Genomic DNA, 22,757 nt, shown 5'->3' with positions numbered 1-22,757 from the left:
CTGAGAAAACATATGAGGTATTTCAGCTCAGCAAAGTTCACGGCCGTAGCTTCAGAGCAGGATTGTCTCTGCTGGTGATTAGCACGCAGGCAATCAGCAATCTGTCTCATGTTTGCTCTCTAGAGATCTACACGATCCAGGGGAACTCCCACGGCCGGCCCTGCTACCTGCCGTTCCTCTACGACGGCCAGTGGTTCCACAGCTGCACGGGCATCGGGCGCGAGGACGGCCACCTGTGGTGTGCCACCACCTACGACTACGGCAAAGACGAACACTGGGGGTTCTGTCCCGTCAAGAGTGCGTTGTCCACCAGATTTGAAAACGTTGCCTGTTGCTGTTTCATCCTCGTGGTTTGACCGACCCCTCACCCTCACCCCACCCCCTTTCATCCCGCAGGCGGCGGCTGCGAGACGTTCTGGGATACCGACCCGCTGACAGACAGCTGTTACCAGTTTAACTTCCAGGCGACGCTGTCATGGAGCGAGGCCCGGATCAGTTGCCAGCAGCAGGGGGCCGACCTGCTCAGCATCACCAAGCTGCACGAGCAGACCTACATCAACGGTAAAGGGTTCACACCGACCTTCATCTTCTCAGTCCTGTTGAACAATTCTAAAAAGGATTGGGTGTGATCGAAATAAAAACACCCAGGATATTTCTTAAATCAATGTTTTCTTCACAATAAAACACATGACATGACTGTTTTGTGGTACGGTAGCATCATATGGTAAAACTAGAACATTTCAGATGAAATCTTGTGCATGCCTTCCGCTCACTGCCGACTCTTTTCTCACCAAAACCCCACCTGATTGATTTTTTTGCCATTTCTTTCTGGAAACGGTTTGCTGAATCATTAACAAAAGTCATAGCACACTGTTTATGAAGTTTTCACATGTTCTGATGTGCTTTTTGTGTACGCACTCCCGATGATAAGGGACTAGTTACGCGCCAAACATTTCCGTGGAAGAAAAAGATTAAATTTGAACGGGTGCCTGGGACAGTAATCTTTCCGCCTTGCCTCCTAAAGAAGCAGGCACACAGAAACAAAGTTGGGATAGAGCAGAGATGTCAAAAGTTTAGCCTTGTTTTAATGCAGAAAAGTAAAAGTACACATCCAATGTACATTTCACACAACATATGGCAACTTAAAATTCCTTTGAAAAAGCTGCAATCCTCTTTAGCACAGAGATTCTCTTCACGCTGATGATGAGAAAATCCTGGTGGCTTCTCGGGAGGTGAAGCTCTGTGCATGTTTTAACAAACTCACTCATGCTGATGTAATATTGCTAATTAAAAGGTAGCTATCCTTCACTGCAGCGTCTCAAACAAGCGTCTATCTCACTATTAGCAATGACTTTTATAAAAAGAAAAAAAAAGAAAAATTTCTTTCTGCAGTCGCTTTAGGACCGTGGGACGCATGAATTATACCTCTGGTGTAGAGGCAGCTAGAAAAAGCACTTTTTCATTTGAAAATAGCAGCTTGCAACAGTATAAAACTAGCCATTCGGAATTTAGGTATTGATAAAACACAATTTCTCCAAATTCTGGATGAAGTTTGAAAAAATATTGAAAAAGATGGATGTAAGGAAATCAGATAATCTGTGTGTATCATCCTCAGACCTTCAGGAATTACTGGACTAATAGCAGAGATGATTCTATATACATAAGCATGTTTTCAATTACAATTCAGTTTTTGGGAATTGGGTTTTACAAGCTTTATTAAGAGAGACAAATAGTTAAAAGTTGACTATTAACTGTTAAAAGACATTAGTTATCATTGTGGATAGATGATTTAAGTGACTCTGCCTTACTTGAAGTGGAGTTTCAATGTAACTTTCACTCCATAGCGGTTATAAAAGCCTTGATTTCCTTCTACAAACCTAATATTCATGACTTAATTACATGTCTGTCCATCAAGCTTTTGTCTCGTGGCTGCCCTGTGAGAAGCATCAAGAGGATTTTAATAACAGTGAAATTTGCCGCGCACAAACACAGATTGTTTCGTTTGCATATTCACTCTCCCAGCAGGAATAATTGATTTTTTCCGCTGGTTGTTTGACCCTTTTGCCAATATTAGCCCACATTTAGACTAATCTTATATAATGTTTCCCGGGCCGGTGCAGCAGTGGCAGTCACGTCAAAGTGGAGAAAGCGTTCCCTCCATGAGCTTGTTTCATATCATTTACACAAGGAGTTTTCTCTCCGCTGCAGGTTTGCTGACTGGCTACAGTGCTGCTTTGTGGATTGGCCTCAATGACCTGGACATCCATGGAGGCTGGCAGTGGGCCGACTCCTCGCCACTCAAATATCTCAACTGGGAGCCAGGTTAGGCTGTAAAAACAATCCAGGCTTTTTCTGCCTTTTTAGAGCATCAAGTGTGTGTGATCCTTTTGTTAAAAATATGTTTATTTCCCACTGAAGGCTGAGTGAGCATGCGTGCACGTTTTTAGCAGCGCTCAGTTCAAACGCCCGTCTGGCAGCTCTCCAGGACAACCGCAGTATTTCTGTGTTGACCCTTCGAGTATGTGGGGATCAGCACCTTGGGGTGAGTGTTTTTATGAAGAATTCTTTTTCTTATTATTGCTCCGTCTCAAGACCAGCCAAACCACGCAGAGGAGGAGAACTGCGCTGTGATCCGAACAGAGTCATCGGGCCGTTGGCAGAACCGTGATTGTTCTGATGCTCTGCCGTACGTCTGCAAGAAGAGGCCCAACGCAACCCTGGACCCCTTCACCACCGGTCAGTGGAAAAGTCTTTCGTGCACCAGTTATAGCTCACCACCGAGGACTTTGATGGGGTTCTTATTAATGTCTTTGCTTCCGCAGATTCGTGGGCAGATGATGAGAAATATGAATGTGATGTGGGCTGGCAGGCCTTCCAGGCTGGATGCTACAAGCTCGCTTCAGAAAAGACCGACTGGGACGCGGCTCAGAAAACGTGCCAGAAAATGGAGGCCAACCTGGTCAGCATCCACACGCTGCCGGAGCTCGAGTTCATCCTGCGCATCCTGAAGAAAGGTCCAACAAAACACAAATACATCTTTTACTTTGTGCATAATCACTGTGTTCTCCTCAAACAAGCGTTTCAAAGGGCCTGTATTTTAGAGTTTTGGTGTCAGAGGTCCAACAACAAGGGTTTCAAAGTGTATTTTTACAAATCCAGGTCCTGAATTTCAGTCTAAAAGTCCCCCCGGTGAGCTCTACTGAGAACAGGCTGTTTCTGTGTCTGTCTGTGCCTACTCCAGGCCCGTCTCAGCGAGAAGAGCTTTCTGGTGTTTCAGATTAAGTGGTTTCCATGTTCACTGATGACCCTTTAGTGTCACTTTCGCGTCATTAAAACACCCAACAGAAATTCGTAGCTTTCCTTGCCAATGCTGTTTGACAGCAATTGTACCTTTTGTGAGTTCTACTTTAGTATATGCTGTTCTGAGCAGCCACGGTTATTCATGGTGGATTTATCGCTACGACTCCTGCTACTGTTATGGTTTTTCATATTATACTGATTTTACTCAGCATATCAGTAATCTTTGTACATTTTTATTGGGCGCGGGTCAAAATGACTATCATTTACAGGATGGAGTGGTTATTTCTCTGCATGACATCATGAGGGGAAAATCACTGATTTGCCTGTATGGGCACACATTCGTTAAAACGTGGAGTAAGCAAAGTGATGGAGGTTACAAACTTTCTTCACTTCTGGGGCCTCATACACAGGCTATGGGGACACAGATTACTGCTAGAAAACCATTAGAAATTGAATTCTGCATAATATGGGACCTTTAATCTCAAACTGGACATCTCTAACACGGCTGGCTTCAGGGTTCAATGCCTGTGTTAGAGCTTTGCCTTCAGAAGCTGAACTGAAGGAATAAAGTTGGCAGTTTGACAGCTTTATAAGCATTCTAGACATGGAAGCCAGGGAGTTTGACATTTGTTGCACGAATGTGAAATTAAATATTGTCACGCTCAGCCAAGGACAACCAGAGAATAGGAGTGCGTGTCAGTAATGTCGAAGTCCAGCAAGTTAAAACAGAGGTCACTCAAATCTCTGCTATTGTTCAGGTTCAACTTAAAGTCAACACATTGTAAAAGTTAAAACAGCTTTTTTGCAGATTTGCATGGTTCGTTTAGCGGGTGAAAGGCCACAAACAGGGTATTGAAATGAAAGAAAACGTAAACTCATTGGGCTTATGTGATTTTCCATCCATTGATTTTTACCTGGTTTTATCCAAGTTGGAGTTGTGGTGGGCTGAAGCTGATCCCAGCTGACTATGGGTGAAGCAGTCCATCACTGGGCAAATAGAGAGAGACAGAAAGTCACACGCGCTCACATTCACACCTGTCGCTTTAGAGACGCTGGACTGGGATGTAGACTTGAGTACCTCGAGTAAAACCTTCCATCCATCCATCGATCCATCCGTCCATCTATCCATTCATCCATCACTTCAAAGGTCTCATTCATTAGTGTCTCAGACTCCAACGTCAGCAGTAATGGCCGACCTACAGAACCGCAGTGTGAGGCTTTTCATAATAAGTGGCTGAACTGTCAGAATAAATTTGACATTTTGACAGATTTATGATTATTCCAGACAGTACAGTCTGTGCAATTCCGACATTCATTGCATAAATGTGAATTCAGATATCGTCACACTTGAGAAGGAGTGAGCGGGGATCAGAGGAGCTGCAGGTTCAAACAGAGTTCACTCAGACCCGTCAGGATACTTTGCTTTTGTTCTGATTCAACTTCAGACTCAAACAAAGCTAACATATAAGTATTTCAGCCGTCATTTGAATATAGAGTTTGGTAGTAAGTTTTTTCCATATTTTGTTGTAATTAGGGTAAAATCGATCAGATAAAAAACTGATGATGATTATCGATAGTTTTAAGCGATGGTTCCAAGTTATTTCCTCACATCATGAAAAGCTCCAAGCTGCATGGAAAAGGTTGTAGTTGGAGCTTATTTTGTCACCTCGTCTTGCCGTGTCTTCTCACAGACATTGAGCAGTTATGGATCGGGCTGCACGACACCGACATGCAGATGGACTTCCAGTGGACCGACCACACGCCCGTCATCTTCACCTACTGGCACCCCTTCGAACCCAACAACTTCCGCAACACCCTGGAAGATTGCGTGTCCATCTGGGGAGCTGTGAGTTGACCCTGGCTGTGACCCCTGAAGCCCCCTTCCCCCTGGGAGGGGGCGCCTTGATTACCCCTCACACTAACACAGCCTCTCCCCGTTGTGCCGCTGCCTCCTCCTCTTGTATATATTTACCAGCTGCGCTCCGTCTCTCTGTTTGTGTCTCGCCGCGCTGTGTGCAGGAGGGCCGATGGGATGACAGCCCCTGTAATCTGACGCTGCCCTCCATCTGCAAGAAACCAGGAACAAAGAGTGATGGGAAGCCACAGCACCAAGACTGCAAACAAGTACGGCCACTTTTCTCTCTTGGCATTCAACACTTTACACTTCATTTTCTCTCTGACATTTTGCGTTCATGGCTTATATCACTCAGATGTGTTTTACCTCCCTCCTATACTAGATATAGAGTTCTTGGTCCAAATATATTTCACACAGGATCAATCAGTCAGCCTGTTGTGTTTCTCAGCACATAATTATTGTTCTAAACACTTCAGCCGCTCCTTCACCCTTGTCCTCTGATCCTCGGGCTCCTCTTTCTCTCACCCTTACCCACCCAGACTGTTACTGTAACATGAATCACTCTCCTATTACACGGGCAGTTACAACCAGTCAACACCATTCTCTAGACCAGCGGTTTTCCACTTTATTTTCCTTGGACTCCCCCCAGATTGCCTTTAAGTAATGCCGTGGTCCCTCTATGATCTGTGATTCCTCCAAACACTGGTAGACACACCCACTCACACCAACACAGAAGAAACAGGAGCCCTATAAATGAAAGCATTTGGCCGCCTCCCAGGCCTGGTTTTGAGTCTATAAAGTGTCATGTTATGGTTTCTTTTGACAAGTTCAAATGCAGTTTAGTTAATCTCCATACAGACAAAGCCTTGGTCTTCCCCTCTCAAAGGGGTCCTGGAACCCAGGTTACACTCATTTTACCCTGGAGGGGCCAGAGCAGCAAATAAGTGGCCTGATAACCTATAACTCAGTGTTATTGAAAGGACAAATCGTTTGACAATGCAAGTTGTAATATCCTGCTGTGGCAACACTCATTGGATCCGGCTGATCAACAATTGTCATTCCATGCAGGATTAAATTGACGGTCTTCATCACAGACTTTTTGCTTCAGGATGGAAAGTGATATGTGACTTGTAGCATAGGAATGCTAACGTTAGCAGTAGTAACTGTTTCATTACATTAGAAGACGACGTTAATATTTGTAAGTTTTACAGTTTTCAGTGTCATCCTGCCAGATTAGACCATGAGATGGGCTCACAGTATGTTTGACACTGAGGCCAGTATTTACAGCGTGCAAACCGGGGGAATGTTTTTTTTTAAATTCATGTTACATCCAGCAGAAGAGGACATAATTATGCCCACATCTTTTTGTCACATCTGTCTTTGATTATACTGCTCATATTTCTCTCAACATTGGGCTTTAATCCCTCCCTGCCTGACCATCTCAGAAAATACTACATTTCTCTGACATCTGCCAAGATTCTGGCTCCATAGTCAAGTGGTGTATATTCCCAAAGTGTTGATTTATGATGGAAATGATCTGAAGTCGAGTGGTCGTGCTGCTTCTCAAATCTCCACACGGACGGACCCATTTGTTTAGTGTAATGAATCTCTAACCCGCTCTGTGGGGGGGGGGAAGCAAGGCATCATGGGGGGTAATGCGGCCGGGGGTCATTTTGCCATGACGGGCGCTGCGGGGTCCTGCAGGGGCTCACTTTGTCTCAGGCAGATGAGCACATGTGAAACAACAACAGCAGCACGGAGGCGGCTGACTGCTCCAGTAACCATTTAGCCGGTCTGGTTTCCGGGCTCGCTCCTCAACACATGTAATGGATCCTGTAATGTTGTCACTGTACGTTTTCACTGAAGCAGCGACTGAAAACAACAGCTGCTTCATTCCTGCTTTCTGTCTCTGGAGATAATCTTTTAATTAGCTGAACAATTAATTTGCTCGATGTATAACTGATACTGAGATAATGAAACACGAATATGATGCCAGAAGCAGTTTTTTGAGGGCGATCGAGCTATTGTATGTTTTTGTTGTGTTTTTTTAATTCTAATTTGTGTGTGTGTGTGTGTGTGTGTGTGTGTGTGTGTGTGTGTGTGTGTGTGTGTGTGTGTGTGTGTGTGTGTGTGTGTGTGTGTGTGTGTGTGTGTGTGTGTGTGTGTGTGTGTGTGTGTGTTTTGAGAGTTATTATGTAGAAAGGTTATAGGTTGTGATCAGGGTGTTATGACACTGGTTTGTGATGTAAGGTTTGCAGGAAATAAAAGAGAATCTAAGTCCTCGTAATGCATGAGGTTTTTAAATATATATAGGTGTGTAATATCTTTAATGTCATCACATTCGGGGAACTTATTCGGGGAATCTATTCCGAATACTTGCTTGAAGCCGAGATGAAACTAAGAGTTAAGTTCAGGTTTGAGTAATGACGGGTTAGGTAAGTAGATGTCATCTTCTAGTACACAAGTTTAAATGTGTTCAGGTTAGACAGTTTGTAGTTAAGGTGGAATTAAGATTAAATCTGCAGGAAATGAATGCAAGTTATGATAACATAACATTTCTCTCAGACGTTTAAGATAAGATATCACCATCCGCGCTCCAAATGCAGTTTTGGTCAGATAGTATGTCAACAACAAAACCAGAAAGTTCAACTCACGGCAGTTATAGTAATATTTATGTAGTATCAAATGATACGGTGCAATCTGGTAATAATAGGAGGGTTCATGGTAAATCTGAGATGATTATCATGGAACCCTGCTGTTTCCTTCAGATTAAAGGCGCTTTATACAAGCTTCAGCTTGTTTAATTGTGTAACTCACATGTTTGACTTGACTCCCACTGCTCTCAGAGTGTGGTTTTCCAGGCAAAAGCACCGAAACCGCTCCTCCAGACACAGTTAGCGACTTATGAAGCGTCCAGAGGCTGAAATACTTTCTTAACCTTCCACTGTCATGGGAAGGATGGATCCATTCAGCGCGTGGCTTGTTTCATTGTGTTTTCAGCTGTTTTGTGTGATAAGATGCTGGTTGATTAGGATTGATATCCAGTTTGGAACGCTCCGCTTCTGTATATGCTTGCAAGGAAATGCTAAGCGCATGTGTACGACATGGCCCTGTGTCCTGTATACATGCTATCAGCCAGAAGTTGAAGTAGGTTTTTGAGTCTAAGACAAAGAGTTCCAGCAGATCTGTAACCTCGGAGGCTTCTGTCCAGATGCCAAGTGTGGTTGTGCAAAAGAGGTTGGTTTTAATCGCTCAAAGCCGCATGTGACCTGTCTATTGCTATCATTCCTGCGCAAACGCCCGCCCCCGTCTGCGTGTTGGCGGCACTTTGCGTCTGTACACGTCCACAGCTACAGTGGGTGAGCTTTTCTCTGCATGTCCGGACTTGTTCTTTTCATTTGGCAACGGGAATTCTGAAAACCTCTTAACTCACTAATATTTTTCACAGCAATTATTTGAAATATGGCCTATGAGTGTGCTTCACTGTGAGGCCAGCTTGGCGAGATTGATAAACTCGGACTCTCATTGCAGTTGTGTGGAACAAACAGTCTTTAAACTCGGCGGATTCTCATACATTTGCTTATCTTTGTGTTTTCGTGCCAACTCACTCCTCTTTCTCTACATGGCTGAGTTAACATCTCTGAAATGTCTTGTTTTGATTGGAATCATATGGGGAAATATGGAATTTCCCCGTTTAATCTATCAACTGTTTGTAACCAGGTGACGAAAGTGCTCCAGCGTGCGAGCAGCAGAAGTGAAAATAGTTCAGGCACCCAACGTTAAGTATGGGAATTGATAAGGTTTTTACGGTTCCGATTCCATTTTCGATTCTGCTTAACGATTCGGTTCTTCATCGATGGTCATTTGGAAATGAAACCTGCCGTATGAGCAGCAGAGGACGTGCTGATCTCTGGGTTGAGATTCACTCAGCCGATCGAAAACGCGACATTCATTCAAAGTTCTCGGTGCTAATGTTTCTGCATATCGGTCGTATTTCCAACTTTTGATGGAACTCCCACTCTGCAAGTATCACAAGTTGCCCCGTTGTCGTCCTTTTTCCTGAAGTGGAGCCAAACCTTTGAGTGCGTGGCCGTTTGGGAGCCGTGTTTCCTGCTGGCTGCACTGGTGAATGACGTCGACGTCATTCGCACCCAGTGGAATCGAAAACAGAATCTTTTGCAAATTGGTCAAATGATTCCGAGGAATTGAAACACTGGGAACCGATTCTCAACAAGAACCAGTTTGCTATTACCATAACCGGATAGTAGTTTCTCTCATGATTTTAATTATTGCAAGAAACTCAATTTGACTCTGAAACAAAAACTTGCTGTCAGGTTTAGAGTTGATTATTGCAAAAAAGAAATCTTGTTATTACATGTAAATGTTTGTGTGGATACACACTACAGTGTAGTAAAGTGTAGTAAAGATTATACAAAGTAGTTTTCTCAAGCCTACAAGCCGGTAACAACCAATAATTAAATCATTTTGAACTTTTTCAATGTGATAAAGCCAACAATGTCATGTAACTAGTGTAATAGGATATTTGATCCATTATCGTAATAACATTTCCCCAATAGTGCAATAAGCAGCCAATAATATAATCATATATAAATAGGGCTGGATATCTTGGAAATAAAGATTCTATTACTACTGTGAGGTATTACTTTATTGGCTGTAGAATCACACTTACAGAGTATCTGGTGCCAAATGTCTGCAGCAACCTGCCATCGTCTCTGCTTCCTATTTATTCACAAAGCATCATTAGACATCCCTTTTTTTTTTTTTTTACTTTGTTTAATGGACTCAACGTAACTGCTGTGTGTCGGGTGAATGTGGCTGACCTGGTTAAAACATTTTGAAACTTCTGAAGTTGAACTCACAACATAAGAGAAGTGCATTTATGCTTCTGAATTTATTTCATGGTATTTTTAATTACTTGATTTTGTGGTGTTTTTATTTATGTATTCGCATCAGATTTCTCATTTAGAGTCAGAAAGGTTTCTTTACAACACTCGAAAATGATGCTTGGTGAAACACCTCATGTTATTTACGCTTTTAACATGAAATCTATGTCAGAAGTTGTTTTAACTACAGTTTATGTAGTAGCACATTTAAAGGCAGTTTTTTTTTTTTTTTGTTTGTTTATTTGAGGGTTATTTTTTTTACATCTCTCCATCCTCTAGGGCTGGAAGTGGCACAGTCCAGCTTGTTACTGGGTGGGAGAAGATCTGCTCACCTTTGACGAAGCCAGAAAGTCGTGCGAGGAGCACGACGCCACCCTCGTCACCATTACCAACAGGTATGTGCAACACACACACACACACGCACACACACACACTGACTCAGAGAGAGACCGCTCTGTTTTGCTTCATCGTCCCTTCTCGCTGTTGAAGGTTCGAGCAGGCCTTCGCCAACAGCCTGCTGTTCGGCCGCACTGGAGATTCCTTCTGGATCGGCCTCCGAGAAGTGGGAGATCACGGCTCCTTCCACTGGCTGAGCAGCGACCAAGTGTCCTACACCAACTGGAACCGAGACCAGCCGGGTACCCACCACACACGCCTCATTTGACAGGGATACATTTCCTGACCTGGTAACGTTGATCAACAAAAATCAGGCTGAATCAGTGCTTCTCCAGTAAGACCACACCTGTAAAATGTCTCTTTAATACCCGATGCATGCGTCGTTCCCATGTCTGTATCAGAATATTGACTGAAATCAGCTTCTTATATGTTGATCCACTTGTGATTTGGGATTTTATTATTGTGAGAATGTGGGAATGTTGAACCAACTCTACAGAGCGGCTGTAAAAGGGGAATGCTGAAAATATAAAACTATAAAAAGACTCACTAGATATTTCAAATTAAAAGCATCTAATTTTAGAAGAGTTGTTATTTTTATTGCCTAGAACCTCATAGCAATTATATATTATAATGTGAAAAACATCGGGAACTCAACAAAAAAAATCCTCCTAAGTCTGTCTCAATGGGAAATCACCTCTATACTCACTTCCCGAAATATGGGAGCTCTGATTATTTTCAAAGTAATTTCATCATCATAACGTAGTTTATTCTCAACATCTGTTTGATCAATTATTGTTTTAACAGCTTTTTTCTAGTTTAAGTCCTTTAATTCTACGATTTCTTATATGAGGAGTGTGTGAGGCGTACCTGCAAGATCGTTGCTTTTATTTCTCAATTTCTTTACTTTCTTTTCTTGCCGCAAGTTCACATCCTTAATGGGATTATTAAACTTCCCTGTAATATATAGCGGGAGTATTTCAGTGACCTCAAAACACAAAGTTTATTTTGAAACCAAGCCAATCAGATTGAACGTACAAAAACTTGACCCAGGTGACTTTTTTTTCTATCTTTCTTTTTCCAAAGTACATTTTCTAAATGGACATTCTGATAGCCTGACTTCATAATGAAGGAAGGGATTTTATTTTGCGTTAAAGTTGCCTGCTTGGTAAAAAAAAAAGCTCAAATCACGTCTCAGCTTTGTTTTTCATAGATTCCAGCAGCAAAAGAATAAAAAGCATAATTTCATATCATTTAGATTCTCAGCATAATAGCCATAATTTGGGAAGTGAGTCTGGAGACGTGGTCACAGACGAGGCGTCTCACTGCAGATACAAACTGTGTTGACTTCTGCTGAGATTACAGCTACGGCGGATTTCTTACTTTGGTGCACTTGGCCTGAACTACTGAAGCGTTGCGCCTTTGAAATTTGTTAAGAATCGTCGTTTTCACTTGAACTAAAAACCCGCAGCCGGCTTTTTGTCTTTGAGGTTGTGCAGTTTGTGAACAAATGTCTGATTTATACAATCCAAAGTATTTTCCGTGTTTTAAGAAACCTGTGATCAGCACTCATAATGTAATCACTTTCCCTCACTCATTATTTCTTCGCATATCCTATCTATTTCCAGACGTTTCATCATTGAGGCCTCTTTCCACCCCCCCCCTCCGCTCACCTACGTTTCACCCTCTGTCTATTTCAGCCAACATCCGTGGCGGCTGTGTTTCCATGGCGACCGGCTTTGCGACGGGTCTGTGGGAGGTGAGGGACTGCGCGTCGTCGAGGGCGAAATTCATCTGCCGTCAGAACCAGGACACGTCTCTGAGCCCTGAGCCCCCCGCCCCGCAGCCCACCCCCAGCCTCAGCGGCGCCTGCCCCAACGGCTGGAAGAGCAACAGCAACCTGCGCTACTGCTACAAGGTCCGTCCGCCAGAGACTCACTCAGCAGCTAACTCCTCAACTATTAAAGAAAATACAGCGTAAAATATCCTGTTTAGAATTAGAGCGTTTTAGTAAAAGATTTTTCAGGTCAAAAAAATAAATCAATGGGGTCGAATGAGACTTATTAAGACAAACAAAACCCTTTTTTACTAAACGGAATTTATTGTAAATGTACTAAATATGACTATAAATTCTAAAATGAACTCAACAGTTCCTGCTGTTGCAGTTTATAATAATAATGATGATAATGATGTTGTTTTTGCAATGTTTCTATTATTATATATAGTAATTATTATATATAATTATTATAATTTAATGGGTGAATGTGATTAATGGTGTAAAGTACTTTGGGACTCCTCAAGCAGTTGGAAAGCACAATATACGTGAAAATGTTATTATGTCTCTTTTTGTTAAATAAATAGATTATTATTATTATTATTATATTATTGTTGTTGTTACTATTGTTATTATTATTGTTGTTATTTATTTCATTATTTATGTATTTACATTTAAAAAATATTTTATTAAGTATTGGAAATACTAAGTTTTGCAATATTAAAGTAGTAAAAAAAAATCGACAAAGAGGAGTTCTAAAGTTCGATGGCTACAGAAAGTTTGGATGTTCATGAGAAAAGTTTGAGTAATACTAAAAGTGCTGAGTTCAGAGTCTCGGCGTCATGAAGAGTAGCAGGAGTTCTGTTGACATCGTTCCTCCTCACATGTGACCTGTGACTGCGTCCCGGTCTCCCGTGTGCAGGTGTTTCACTCCTCGCAGCTGGACCAGAAGCTCAGCTGGCTGCAGGCTGTCGGCTACTGTCTGCGGCACGGCGCCAACCTGCTGAGCGTCAGCGGCCCCGAGGAGGAGCAATTTGTGATGCAGATCCTCCACGACACCTTCGGGTGAGCGGCCCGAGCACTTCAACGATGATGATGATGATTATGATGATGATGATGATGATGATGATGATGATGATGATGATGATGATGATGATGATGATGATGACGCCCACAGGGAGTCAGAAGAACACGAGCAGCACTGGTTCTGGATCGGGCTGAACAGGAGGAACCCCATGGACAATGGCAGCTGGAAGTGGAGTGACGGGTTGGCTGTGAGTCCACACACTGAGCAACATGCACGACTTATATATAGAGCCAGAAATCTCTTTGAGATGAAGTCCTGCATGCGATAACAACATTCGAATAGATATCTCAAACTAAGACGGGGGCCTCTGCTGCCACTGGAATCTTATTGGATTTATGCAGCTTGATCTATCACATAAGATTACATTTACATTGGCGGTTGTAATGTGACAAGTTGTGGAAAAGTTCGAGGGATATGAATACTTTTCTGAGATCTCAGAGGAAAACCTGCAGCACTTCTAGTAGAAAACCTCCTGCCTGCAGTTTATACGTTCCCAACCAAATTAAAAGTAAATTGTTTTAGTCTGTTTTAATGAACAAAAGAACCCCACACAGTTACAGAATATTCACGGTCAAGAAAAAGGTAGCGCCGAGCTCGTCAGCACAGAGAAGTAATGAGACGCATCAACTTTTGTGTTTTATTTAGTTTAACACAAGTTAAAAAATGTTCAGCCTCATCATTCATTTTTACATCTGCCAAGCACGTAATAAAATCATCAGCGTATATTTATGTTTGTATGTCTGTCAGCAAGATTACGTCAAAAGTACTCCACGGATTTTGTCCAATTTTTCACCACAGATAGATATTAGGCCAGGATCAGGATTCTGGATCAGGATTAAATTTGATAGGCTTTTAAGGATTACGTCAAAACTACATCACCACAACTACATTCACCATGTCAACATTTGACTCTTGTTTGTATACAGTTTAGTTAGACTTTTTGAAAGGACCGTACACGATATTGTTCTCCTCTGCCTCTTGCCCGGCCTAAAATTAAATTTCATTCACAAATACTATTTCTAATAAAATTCTTAACTATTTTATTTCTTCTTCTGACATGTATAAACTCATTTTGGATACATTGATTGATTATAAAACGATACCGTAAAAATACACCGCAGAGTCTTGTTTTGTTTGTTTTTTATCTTCAAATAAAAATAAACAAATCATCATAGACCATTACAACGGATTTTGTTTTAGAAATCTACCATTTCACCTATGAAATTTCAATAAATAATTTGAAAATAAACTGTAAAGAGGTCAGTTTTTCAACATGCATTTAATACTTTACAGCAGGCGTTCCCCTACAGCAGATTTGATATGCTGCCTTGCCCTAAAATAAACAAATGTTTGTAATCATAGTGCATACACACAAATGTTGTATATATACACATGTTAATCTGAATATCATAAGACGTTTGCCCGACGGATGAGACAGTGTTTGCACACATATCCCTAGCTGGGGGACGATCCGTCACTGTCTCTTATTTGCTCAAAGAGTCAAGAGCTGCCCCATGTAACGTGTACAAACTATAATCTCCATGTTTTGCTCTCGTCTCAGTTGACCTACCAGAACTTTGGCCGCTACTACTACAACATCTGGCAGTGTGCTGCAGCAGACCTGGGCACCCTGACGTGGCTGGCCATGCATTGCGACTCTGAGTTAGACTTTATCTGCAAAATCCCCAGAGGTACAACAGGAAGTTCTGTTCTGGATTAATGACGGCTGCATTTTGTGCATCATGTTCATGCGTTTCTTTTTTGTGTGTCTTTAGGAAGTGTTGAACAGGTACCAGGGTCAGAAGGTCGGTGGGATCTTTCTTAAAGCTCTTCATTTGTTTCCTCTTCCTAAAATGATCCAAGTCCTCATGTTTTGGTTTCCCTTCCGTCGGTCAGGCACCACCACACCGGAGTGGATCGGCTTCCAGGAGGCCGACTATAAGTTCTTTGACCACCGCACCACCTGGGACCAGGCCCAGAGGATCTGCTCCTGGTTCGATTCCTCGCTGGCGTCGGTCCACTCGGTCGAAGAAGAAGATTTCCTGACCAACACTTTACGCAAGGCAATGTGCATTTCTTTTTGTAAAGCCTCAAATCCGTGTGCGACGATTACATTCATAGTGCGGTTCTCTTTTTCCATTGGTTTAAAGGTGACTGTAGCGTTGACGGGGTTTTTTCACACTTTTCTCTCGCGCTCAGATGGTGAAGGTGGAGGGCGACAACTGGTGGCTGGGGCTTCACACCTACGAAAACGACGGCCGTTTCCGCTGGTCCGACCACTCCGTGCTGAACTACGTGTCCTGGGCTCTCGGGAGGCCCCACCCACTCAGCCGCGACCGCAGATGCGTCCACTTGTCGGCCAACAAATGTACATGCAGTCAGTAAAGAAAGAGTGTGACGACTGTGCACAGCAGACTAACGCCGGTGTGTTTCCTTCAGCGGATTGGGCCGATCAGAAGTGCCACTCTGACCTGCCCTACATCTGTAAGAGGGTGAATGTAACTGGGACTATCCCTCCAACTCCGTCTTCCCCGCACCCGCCTGCTGGCTGTCCCGATGGATGGTCCTCCTATCAGCACAAGGTGGTCCGACACCACAACCCCACTCATACGCAGCAATGTAGTGTAATCTGGCACCTTTCCGCGAGGACTGGCATTAACGTCTCCCACATGCTCCAGCCCTCACTAGTCACTACACAATGCGTGTAACGATATCTGCTGTTCCCGCAGTGTTTCCGAGTGTTTGACCTGTCCCACCGGGTCACCTGGTCTGCAGCCAAGCTGAAGTGTGAGACGCAGCGAGGCGTGCTGGCCATGGTGTCCAATCACCTGGAACAAGGTACCTGCAGCACAACTGGGCCCGCTGAGAGCCAAACGCAGACTGACCCCAGGCACGCGCACTGTCGTGTTTTCCCTTTCCTCTCACAGCATTCGTCACCACCTTGCTCACCAACGTGAGCTCCGATCTTTGGGTGGGTCTGACCTCGGACTCTAAGGGTCACTTCCAGTGGGCGAAGGCCGGCCTGCTGAGCTACACCAACTGGGGGCCCGGAGAGCCGCTCGACAACAGCGGACCTCACCACAACAAGACGCCTGTAAACACAACGTTATTCCCACCGTCCGCTGCCCCTCGTGACTTGAAGTGGTGTTGATCTCTTCTTCCTCCTGTGATTTCACCCCTCAGGCAAACTGTGTGGTGATGATTCACGGGAACCCGCTGAAGAAAACCGGCATGTGGGCTTCTCGAGCCTGTGAGATGGAAAGCAACGGCTACATCTGTCAAAGGCCGCAAGGTGTGGACATCAGTCCACCACAATTAAATTTAAAGGACAACCAGACGTGTGCTAGTGACTCATGCATTGTGATTTCAGACCAGGGCCTCCCTCCGGCTCCGGCCCTCATTCCTGCGTCTCTGTCCAAGCCCGTGGAGCTGGGCGGGATCACATACCGGGTGGTGGAGAAACGCCTGGACTGGACCGGTGCTCTGCACCTCTGTCAATCTCTAAATGGGACCCTGGCCTCGGTGAAGGACCCCTACCAGCAGGGCTACCTCACGCTGCTCATCAACAGCCTGCGCCGGCCGGCCTGGATCGCCCTCTACAACTACGGAGTGAGACTGTCAGCCGACACATTTCATTTCATTTGGGCCATAATGCAACATATCCTGAATTGTTTTACTGCTGACAGAAGGTGAAATGTATTCTGCTTTCCTACTGGTTAGTTTCACCAATTCCATCAAATCAATATGTTTTCCAATCAAAGCGCAGAGAGAAATCGACAACAGTGGCAGAGTGTCTGTGGTGCTCTTTTGAATCGAGCAGCACTCCAACACAATCTGGATCACATGTGGAGACACATTTTTTTTATACATACACCAGATACCAAGTGGGCCTGTATGAGGAAGAAAGAGGAGTTTGAATGTTTCTATCCTACTCTTCTCCGTGTGCACAGCGAGGAGGTTTATTACTAAACCATTACTGTTCTGACGTACAAATATAAAAAATTTATATCAGAAATGTTTCCAGTCAGTTGTTATCATGTTAGCAGGTTTAACTTTTCACTGAAAGATGGACTTCCTGTATTTTCACACTAAAAGAGATTATAATAGAAGACATCTGTTGACATCACATCACACCTGTTATAGCCTTTTTTTGATCATTTCAATTTGACTATGATATATATTTACATTATTTACCGACACATACAGTATTAGATTAGTTTATATATTTATTTCACCGTTCACTTTCAGAAATGGAATCCGAACCTCACAACCTGATTATATTTTATTCATTGAAGAGTAGTATGCAAGGTTGTTGTTGTTTTGTGCAAACAAAACAAATGTTATAGAACATTTTGAACAATATGGACAGACAGTGTGAAATATAACAGTGTAAATAAAACAAAAAACTGAAGTAAACATAGTCACATCTGAATGTCAGCCCCCCTACCCGTCACCCGCCTCCAGGCCAAACACTTAATCAATCAAACAAAACAATCAAAACAATAAATAAATCAAATTTAAAAAAGAGTAGGATAAATTGAATTAAATAAATTACAATAAAAACAAAATTATAAAGAAAATTGGGGGGGGTTTCAATCTTCCATCTCAGGAAAGGTCCAGGAAAGAGTGTACAGAGTTTAGAAAAGGATCCCAGCTAGTATGAAATGGTTTCACTGAGCCTCTCAGGTTTTTTCTCCCCATGATGAGAAGCGCTGTGGTTAATTCTAAACTTTTCCTGTGCAAAGGGACGGAGCTTCACTTGGCTCGGTGATGAAGAAGTGTCGTATTCAAACTGGAAAGACGGCGAACCCAATCAGATGGCTGGATGTGGTCACATGACGACAACAGGCCAGTGGACCATGACTCCCTGCGACGCTAAGCTGGACGCGGCGATCTGCCAGATTGGTGGTATGTGCCTGACGTGACTGCCAAAGGTGCTGCGGGAGGCAGAATTGTTGACCCCGGCCGTTTCTCCTGGTTGACAGACGAGCCCGCGGTTCACCAGTGGGTCTACCCCGGCCTGTGTCCTCAGCCTGTGGGACAGTGGGCCTGGGTGGCGTTCAGGAACCACTGCTACGCCTTCAACCTGCAAGTGCTGAGACTGCAACAGGACGCGCGCACTTCCTGCAAAAAAGGTATGGAGGCGCCCCCCCGTCTCGCCCGGGCCCGACTCTGCTCGGACTCCCACCGCATCGGAAACCAATCAAACGCTCCTGACCTCCTGCGCGACCGCCGCAATCGACCCAACGCGTCAATACATCTAAATTTAGAAGCGTTTGGTGGAGCCTGCGGCGGGCCATCGTTCAATCCCTCCAGTGATCAATTCTGACTTGTTCCATCTCTGTCGCCGTCCTCTCCTAGTGGGATCGGAGCTCCTGTCCATCTTGGACGAGACGGAGAACTCGTTCGTGTGGGAGCACATCCAGGGCTACGCCGAGCAGGCGCACGGAGCCTGGCTGGGCATCAGCGTCAAAGGTCCAGCAACCACTGTTTCACCTTCACTCTCCAGCCAAGCCGATTCACTTTTGAGCTATCTTTAGACAAATTGCTTGCAGATGACACTTTTAATTTAATAAGTTTTGCATGATTGATTTTTTTATTCCTCTTAGTGTAATCGCTGAGCAATTAATTAAGAGAAAACCCAATTAAGGCTTTTGCACTCATGTCAAATAAATGTGATAAAGCAAGGTGCCTCATTGTAAAAAAAAAAGGAAAAAAAAGGTTAATTGATATAAAGTGTATTATTATCTGTCTGCTATTAGATAATTTGTATGAAAAGCCGTGAGATATGCTCGGTAAGCTAATTGGATGATCAACTCCAATACCGGTCGCCTCGCCGCAGAACACGGTGTCACAAACGAGTCGTTCCCTGAGATAAAGCGCGGAGGCACAGTTTGTCCTTGACAGTGTCTGAAGCTGATTGTGTTCCCGCGACAGGCAGAGGTCTAGTGTGGAGCGAGGACACGGAGATGTCCTACACCAACTGGGAGACGCACGACGTGGCGTTCTCCGTGCTGTCCATCAACTCCTGCTTCTGGATCCAGAGCAACAACGGCCTGTGGAAGCCGGGATCCTGCAGGAACCGCACGCACGGGGTCATCTGCAAGCGGCCTCGCAGTGAGCGCGCACGCACACGCACACACACACGCACACGCACACGCACACGCACACCCACACACACACACACACACACACACACACACACACACACACACACACACACACACACACACACACACACACACACACACACACACACACACACACACACACAAAGAGCTTCCTCTTAAACAAGACGAGCTGCTCTTAGTGTGTCCGGTCCCGTCAAGTCAACCTGGTGTCAAATCAAGTCACCAGAGACACGACGGTGAGATTTCATTGTTGTGGAGGCTGGAGACAGTCCTGGAGTGTGACAGTGACCCGCAGCACCAAACCAGCCAATAAAATCCAGCGTTTGCAGTCGATGCAAACATGGCAACGTGCGGGGAAACGATGAAGGGAATAGACAGCTGCAACCTCATGAGGCTGCATCGTGCACTTCACAGGTTTTCACTTTTCAATTTTCTTTAATGGATGTGCAACGCATTCCGCCTGATGGAACCGGATTTATTTTGCAAGCATGATCCCCGTGCACTGAAAGAGAGAGAGGAAAAAGACTCTCTAACCTCTGTACAATAGACTTTTACACACAACATACTATGTTATATCGCCACTCTACTCAGACCTGGAAACATAAGAGATTGTCGCCTGCAGTGTGTCAGATTGAACATACACAGATTAATATCATTTCAAAGGAAATATAAACAACACATCCTGGTTTATGACAGGATCTGTATATTGTCAGATATAAACACCATGAACCGTCACATATGCACAGTATGTGAAATTCTAAGTATGATTTACTTCTATATACGACACAATATACAGACACTGCAAAGCATGAATACTTGAGCAGTTAAATAAAAGTGTTTTTGATTCCTTTGCAGGTGCTGAAACTTCCTCTGTGACCTGTAAGTTTGCGACTTGATCCTCTTCATTTCGACCTTGTTATGAAGACGTGCAGTGAAGCTAATCCAGACGCTCCTCTGTTCCAGCGGACGGCGACCACCTGCCCACCCTCATCGTCGTCATGGTGACGGGCCTGGTCCTGGTGGTGCTGATCGTCGGTGTGATCTACCTGTACCGCCGGCGGACCGGCGCGTCCCGGGGCTCCTACGAGGGCGCCCGCTACAGCCGCACCAACTCCAGCCTGGGCGAGCAGCTGGAGAAGAACATCCTGGTGTCGGACATGGAGCTGAACGAACAGTCAGAGTAGCCCCGCCCCTCTTGAGCCACTCCGGACCCGACCCGCCAACACAAGACTGGAACCCACAAACTCACACATGTATATATTCTTGGTTTGTTCTTTTGTCTCTTTTAAATCCCAAAATAAGATTTTTAAATTTTTTTTTGTTGTAAGTGCTGATGTGCTGTGTGGAGCGCAGCAGATGTTCCGTTTTTGAATTGAATTTTACAGAATTTTTATTTTGCCAAGATTTTTTATTTTTTTTTATACAATTCTGGAAGTTTCTCCTCAAACCATTAAGGGGAAATTCATCTCATCAGAGCTATTCATGAGGGATCCACTGGGAATCGTTTTACCGCGGCTGGAAATATTCAGCACCAAACCGCTTTAATGAAATGACTCCGCGCTCTCCTGCCAAAGTCCATTTTTGCACACTATATTTTCATTATTGCTGCCATTTTGATCAAAACACTCAGAAAGTGAAAAAAAGAAGAAAAAAAAAAGACCATCAGAGCCACAAACGGACTTTCAACTCAAACTATTTGCCTTTTCTGCAGAAACCAAAACGAATTGGTTTTGGGGTTCGTCCTCTCGTTGCCTCTCGTTGCCGTGCCAGTATTAACCTGAACTTGAACTTGTGTTGATGTTTTCGTTGTCTGTGCAGCTGTGGAGGAGCCTCGCTTCTCCTGATGCGTGTGTCGTTTCCTGAGCCCGCCTCTCCTGTCTCCTCCGAGCCGACACGTCAGCAGCAGCTGTCAGGCGAGGAGGAGGAGGAGGAGGAGGAGGAGGACGAGGAGGAGGTCCAAATGTGAATGTGTGGAAGGTGACAGGGACCCGTGACCTCGAGTCGTCTGAGGGCACACACTATGATTTGTGCACATAAGATAGAAAGCCGGTCTTTAGCCGGACTGTCTCTCCGCTACAGCAGGACCGGTGGGTTGTCATCGGGTTCCAGCTCCTGCGGCTCGCTGGACGCTTTTGGCACTTTGCGTCGACTCTGACCATCCACTCGTCTTTGCTGGTTCTAGTCCTCGAGATCCAATCGTCGCTCTGTTTCCCTTAACTTCAGTTGGTTTTGGCTCCTTGTGCAACCATCTGGAGCTGATTCAGCTTTTTTTTTTTTAGAACAGTCGTTTTATTTGTTCTCACTGTAAAAAACAACAAAAAAAACAAAAAAAAAACTGAAGGTGTTTGCATTGCAGGATTTGTGTGATCCTCCTGTACATCACAAGGTTATTTTTCTCCATATGTATCAGCAGCTTTCACGGTGTAATCTGACTTACCTTGCAACTGGTAAAGTCATTCAAAGGCGTTTCTATTTCTATTTCCTTAGACTCCAGCCTCTCACTGCCCCGCTAAGAAAAAAACATCTCCTGTGTGAGTGACATAGTTGTACATATGTGAGCCAACGAATGCTTTATAGAAGAATATCTCCCTCTTTTCCGTTTTTTCATTTTCACTTTAGCTTTTCACATTTTGTGTGAAGTGTAACGGCGAGAGTTCATTTGCCCCCCCTCAAACATTTTTCCTTTTTCCTTCATCTCTTTGCTTCTGAGTGCATTTCTGTCTTTTCGCTCGAAGAAATGCTTTTGGAGCCATTTCAGGCTTTTGGTGTTTTACTGAGCTGCTGTGAAAAAGAAAAAGAAGAGAAAAAAAAAAAAAAAGAAGCCTTTTTTTTTTTTTTTCCTGTGAGTTGGACTGAGATTGAGGGGGATGGGAGGGTGTGTGTGTGTGTGTGTGTGTGTGTGTGTGTGTGTGTGTGTGTGTGTGTGTGTGTGTGTGTGTGTGTGTGTGTGTGTGTGTGTGTGTGTGTGTGTGTGTGTGTGTGTGTGTGGAGTCTCCAGCTGTGGAATGTTGAGTCGGCAAGAAGAGCTCAGTGGCACGTCTGGAACCAATCAGAGGAGGAGGGCTCAGGGACATGGAGGGTCAGAAAGAAGGAAAGCAGACAGAAAGCAAGTGGAAGGAGAAAAGAGGAGTTTGAGGAGGAGTTTGGGAGGTAAGGTAGAGGAGGAGGAGGAGGAGGAGTGGTGTGGGTGCAGGGATGGGCCTGGTGTTATCCTGTCCTCTGCTGGTAAATTACTGAACAGGTTTGGTGGTCTAGGCGAGTGTGTGTGTGTGTGTGTGTGTGTGTGTGTGTGTGTGTGTGTGTGTGGGTGGGT

At 44.3% G+C, this 22,757-nt stretch overlaps 1 protein-coding gene across 1 annotated transcript in view; it reads left to right on the top strand.

Moving 5' to 3' along the window:
• The window catches only part of mrc2 (mannose receptor, C-type 2), a 30,258-nt gene extending 9,503 nt beyond the window's left edge, over positions 1–20,755 (top strand). Inside the window, exons 3-29 of the mRNA XM_080487956.1 lie at positions 124–297; positions 397–561; positions 2,209–2,322; positions 2,593–2,736; positions 2,823–3,014; positions 4,992–5,146; positions 5,320–5,424; positions 10,339–10,454; positions 10,549–10,697; positions 12,153–12,370; positions 13,149–13,291; positions 13,404–13,500; positions 14,875–15,004; positions 15,089–15,118; positions 15,210–15,376; positions 15,513–15,681; positions 15,753–15,895; positions 16,043–16,151; positions 16,241–16,407; positions 16,497–16,605; positions 16,684–16,922; positions 18,059–18,221; positions 18,299–18,448; positions 18,675–18,788; positions 19,251–19,430; positions 20,300–20,323; positions 20,408–20,755. Coding sequence (XP_080344082.1) covers positions 124–297; positions 397–561; positions 2,209–2,322; positions 2,593–2,736; positions 2,823–3,014; positions 4,992–5,146; positions 5,320–5,424; positions 10,339–10,454; positions 10,549–10,697; positions 12,153–12,370; positions 13,149–13,291; positions 13,404–13,500; positions 14,875–15,004; positions 15,089–15,118; positions 15,210–15,376; positions 15,513–15,681; positions 15,753–15,895; positions 16,043–16,151; positions 16,241–16,407; positions 16,497–16,605; positions 16,684–16,922; positions 18,059–18,221; positions 18,299–18,448; positions 18,675–18,788; positions 19,251–19,430; positions 20,300–20,323; positions 20,408–20,628 — 3,887 coding nt within the window. The 3' untranslated portion in view covers positions 20,629–20,755. The remainder of the gene's footprint in view (positions 1–123; positions 298–396; positions 562–2,208; positions 2,323–2,592; positions 2,737–2,822; positions 3,015–4,991; positions 5,147–5,319; positions 5,425–10,338; positions 10,455–10,548; positions 10,698–12,152; positions 12,371–13,148; positions 13,292–13,403; positions 13,501–14,874; positions 15,005–15,088; positions 15,119–15,209; positions 15,377–15,512; positions 15,682–15,752; positions 15,896–16,042; positions 16,152–16,240; positions 16,408–16,496; positions 16,606–16,683; positions 16,923–18,058; positions 18,222–18,298; positions 18,449–18,674; positions 18,789–19,250; positions 19,431–20,299; positions 20,324–20,407) is intronic.
• Positions 20,756–22,757: the final 2,002 nt, after the last annotated feature.

Source organism: Lipophrys pholis, assembly GCF_963383615.2.
Source record: "Lipophrys pholis genome assembly, chromosome: 19".
Lineage (NCBI taxonomy): Eukaryota > Metazoa > Chordata > Actinopteri > Blenniiformes > Blenniidae > Lipophrys > Lipophrys pholis.
Note: the sequence above shows the minus strand (reverse complement) of the source record. Positions and strands in the feature narration are given on the sequence as shown.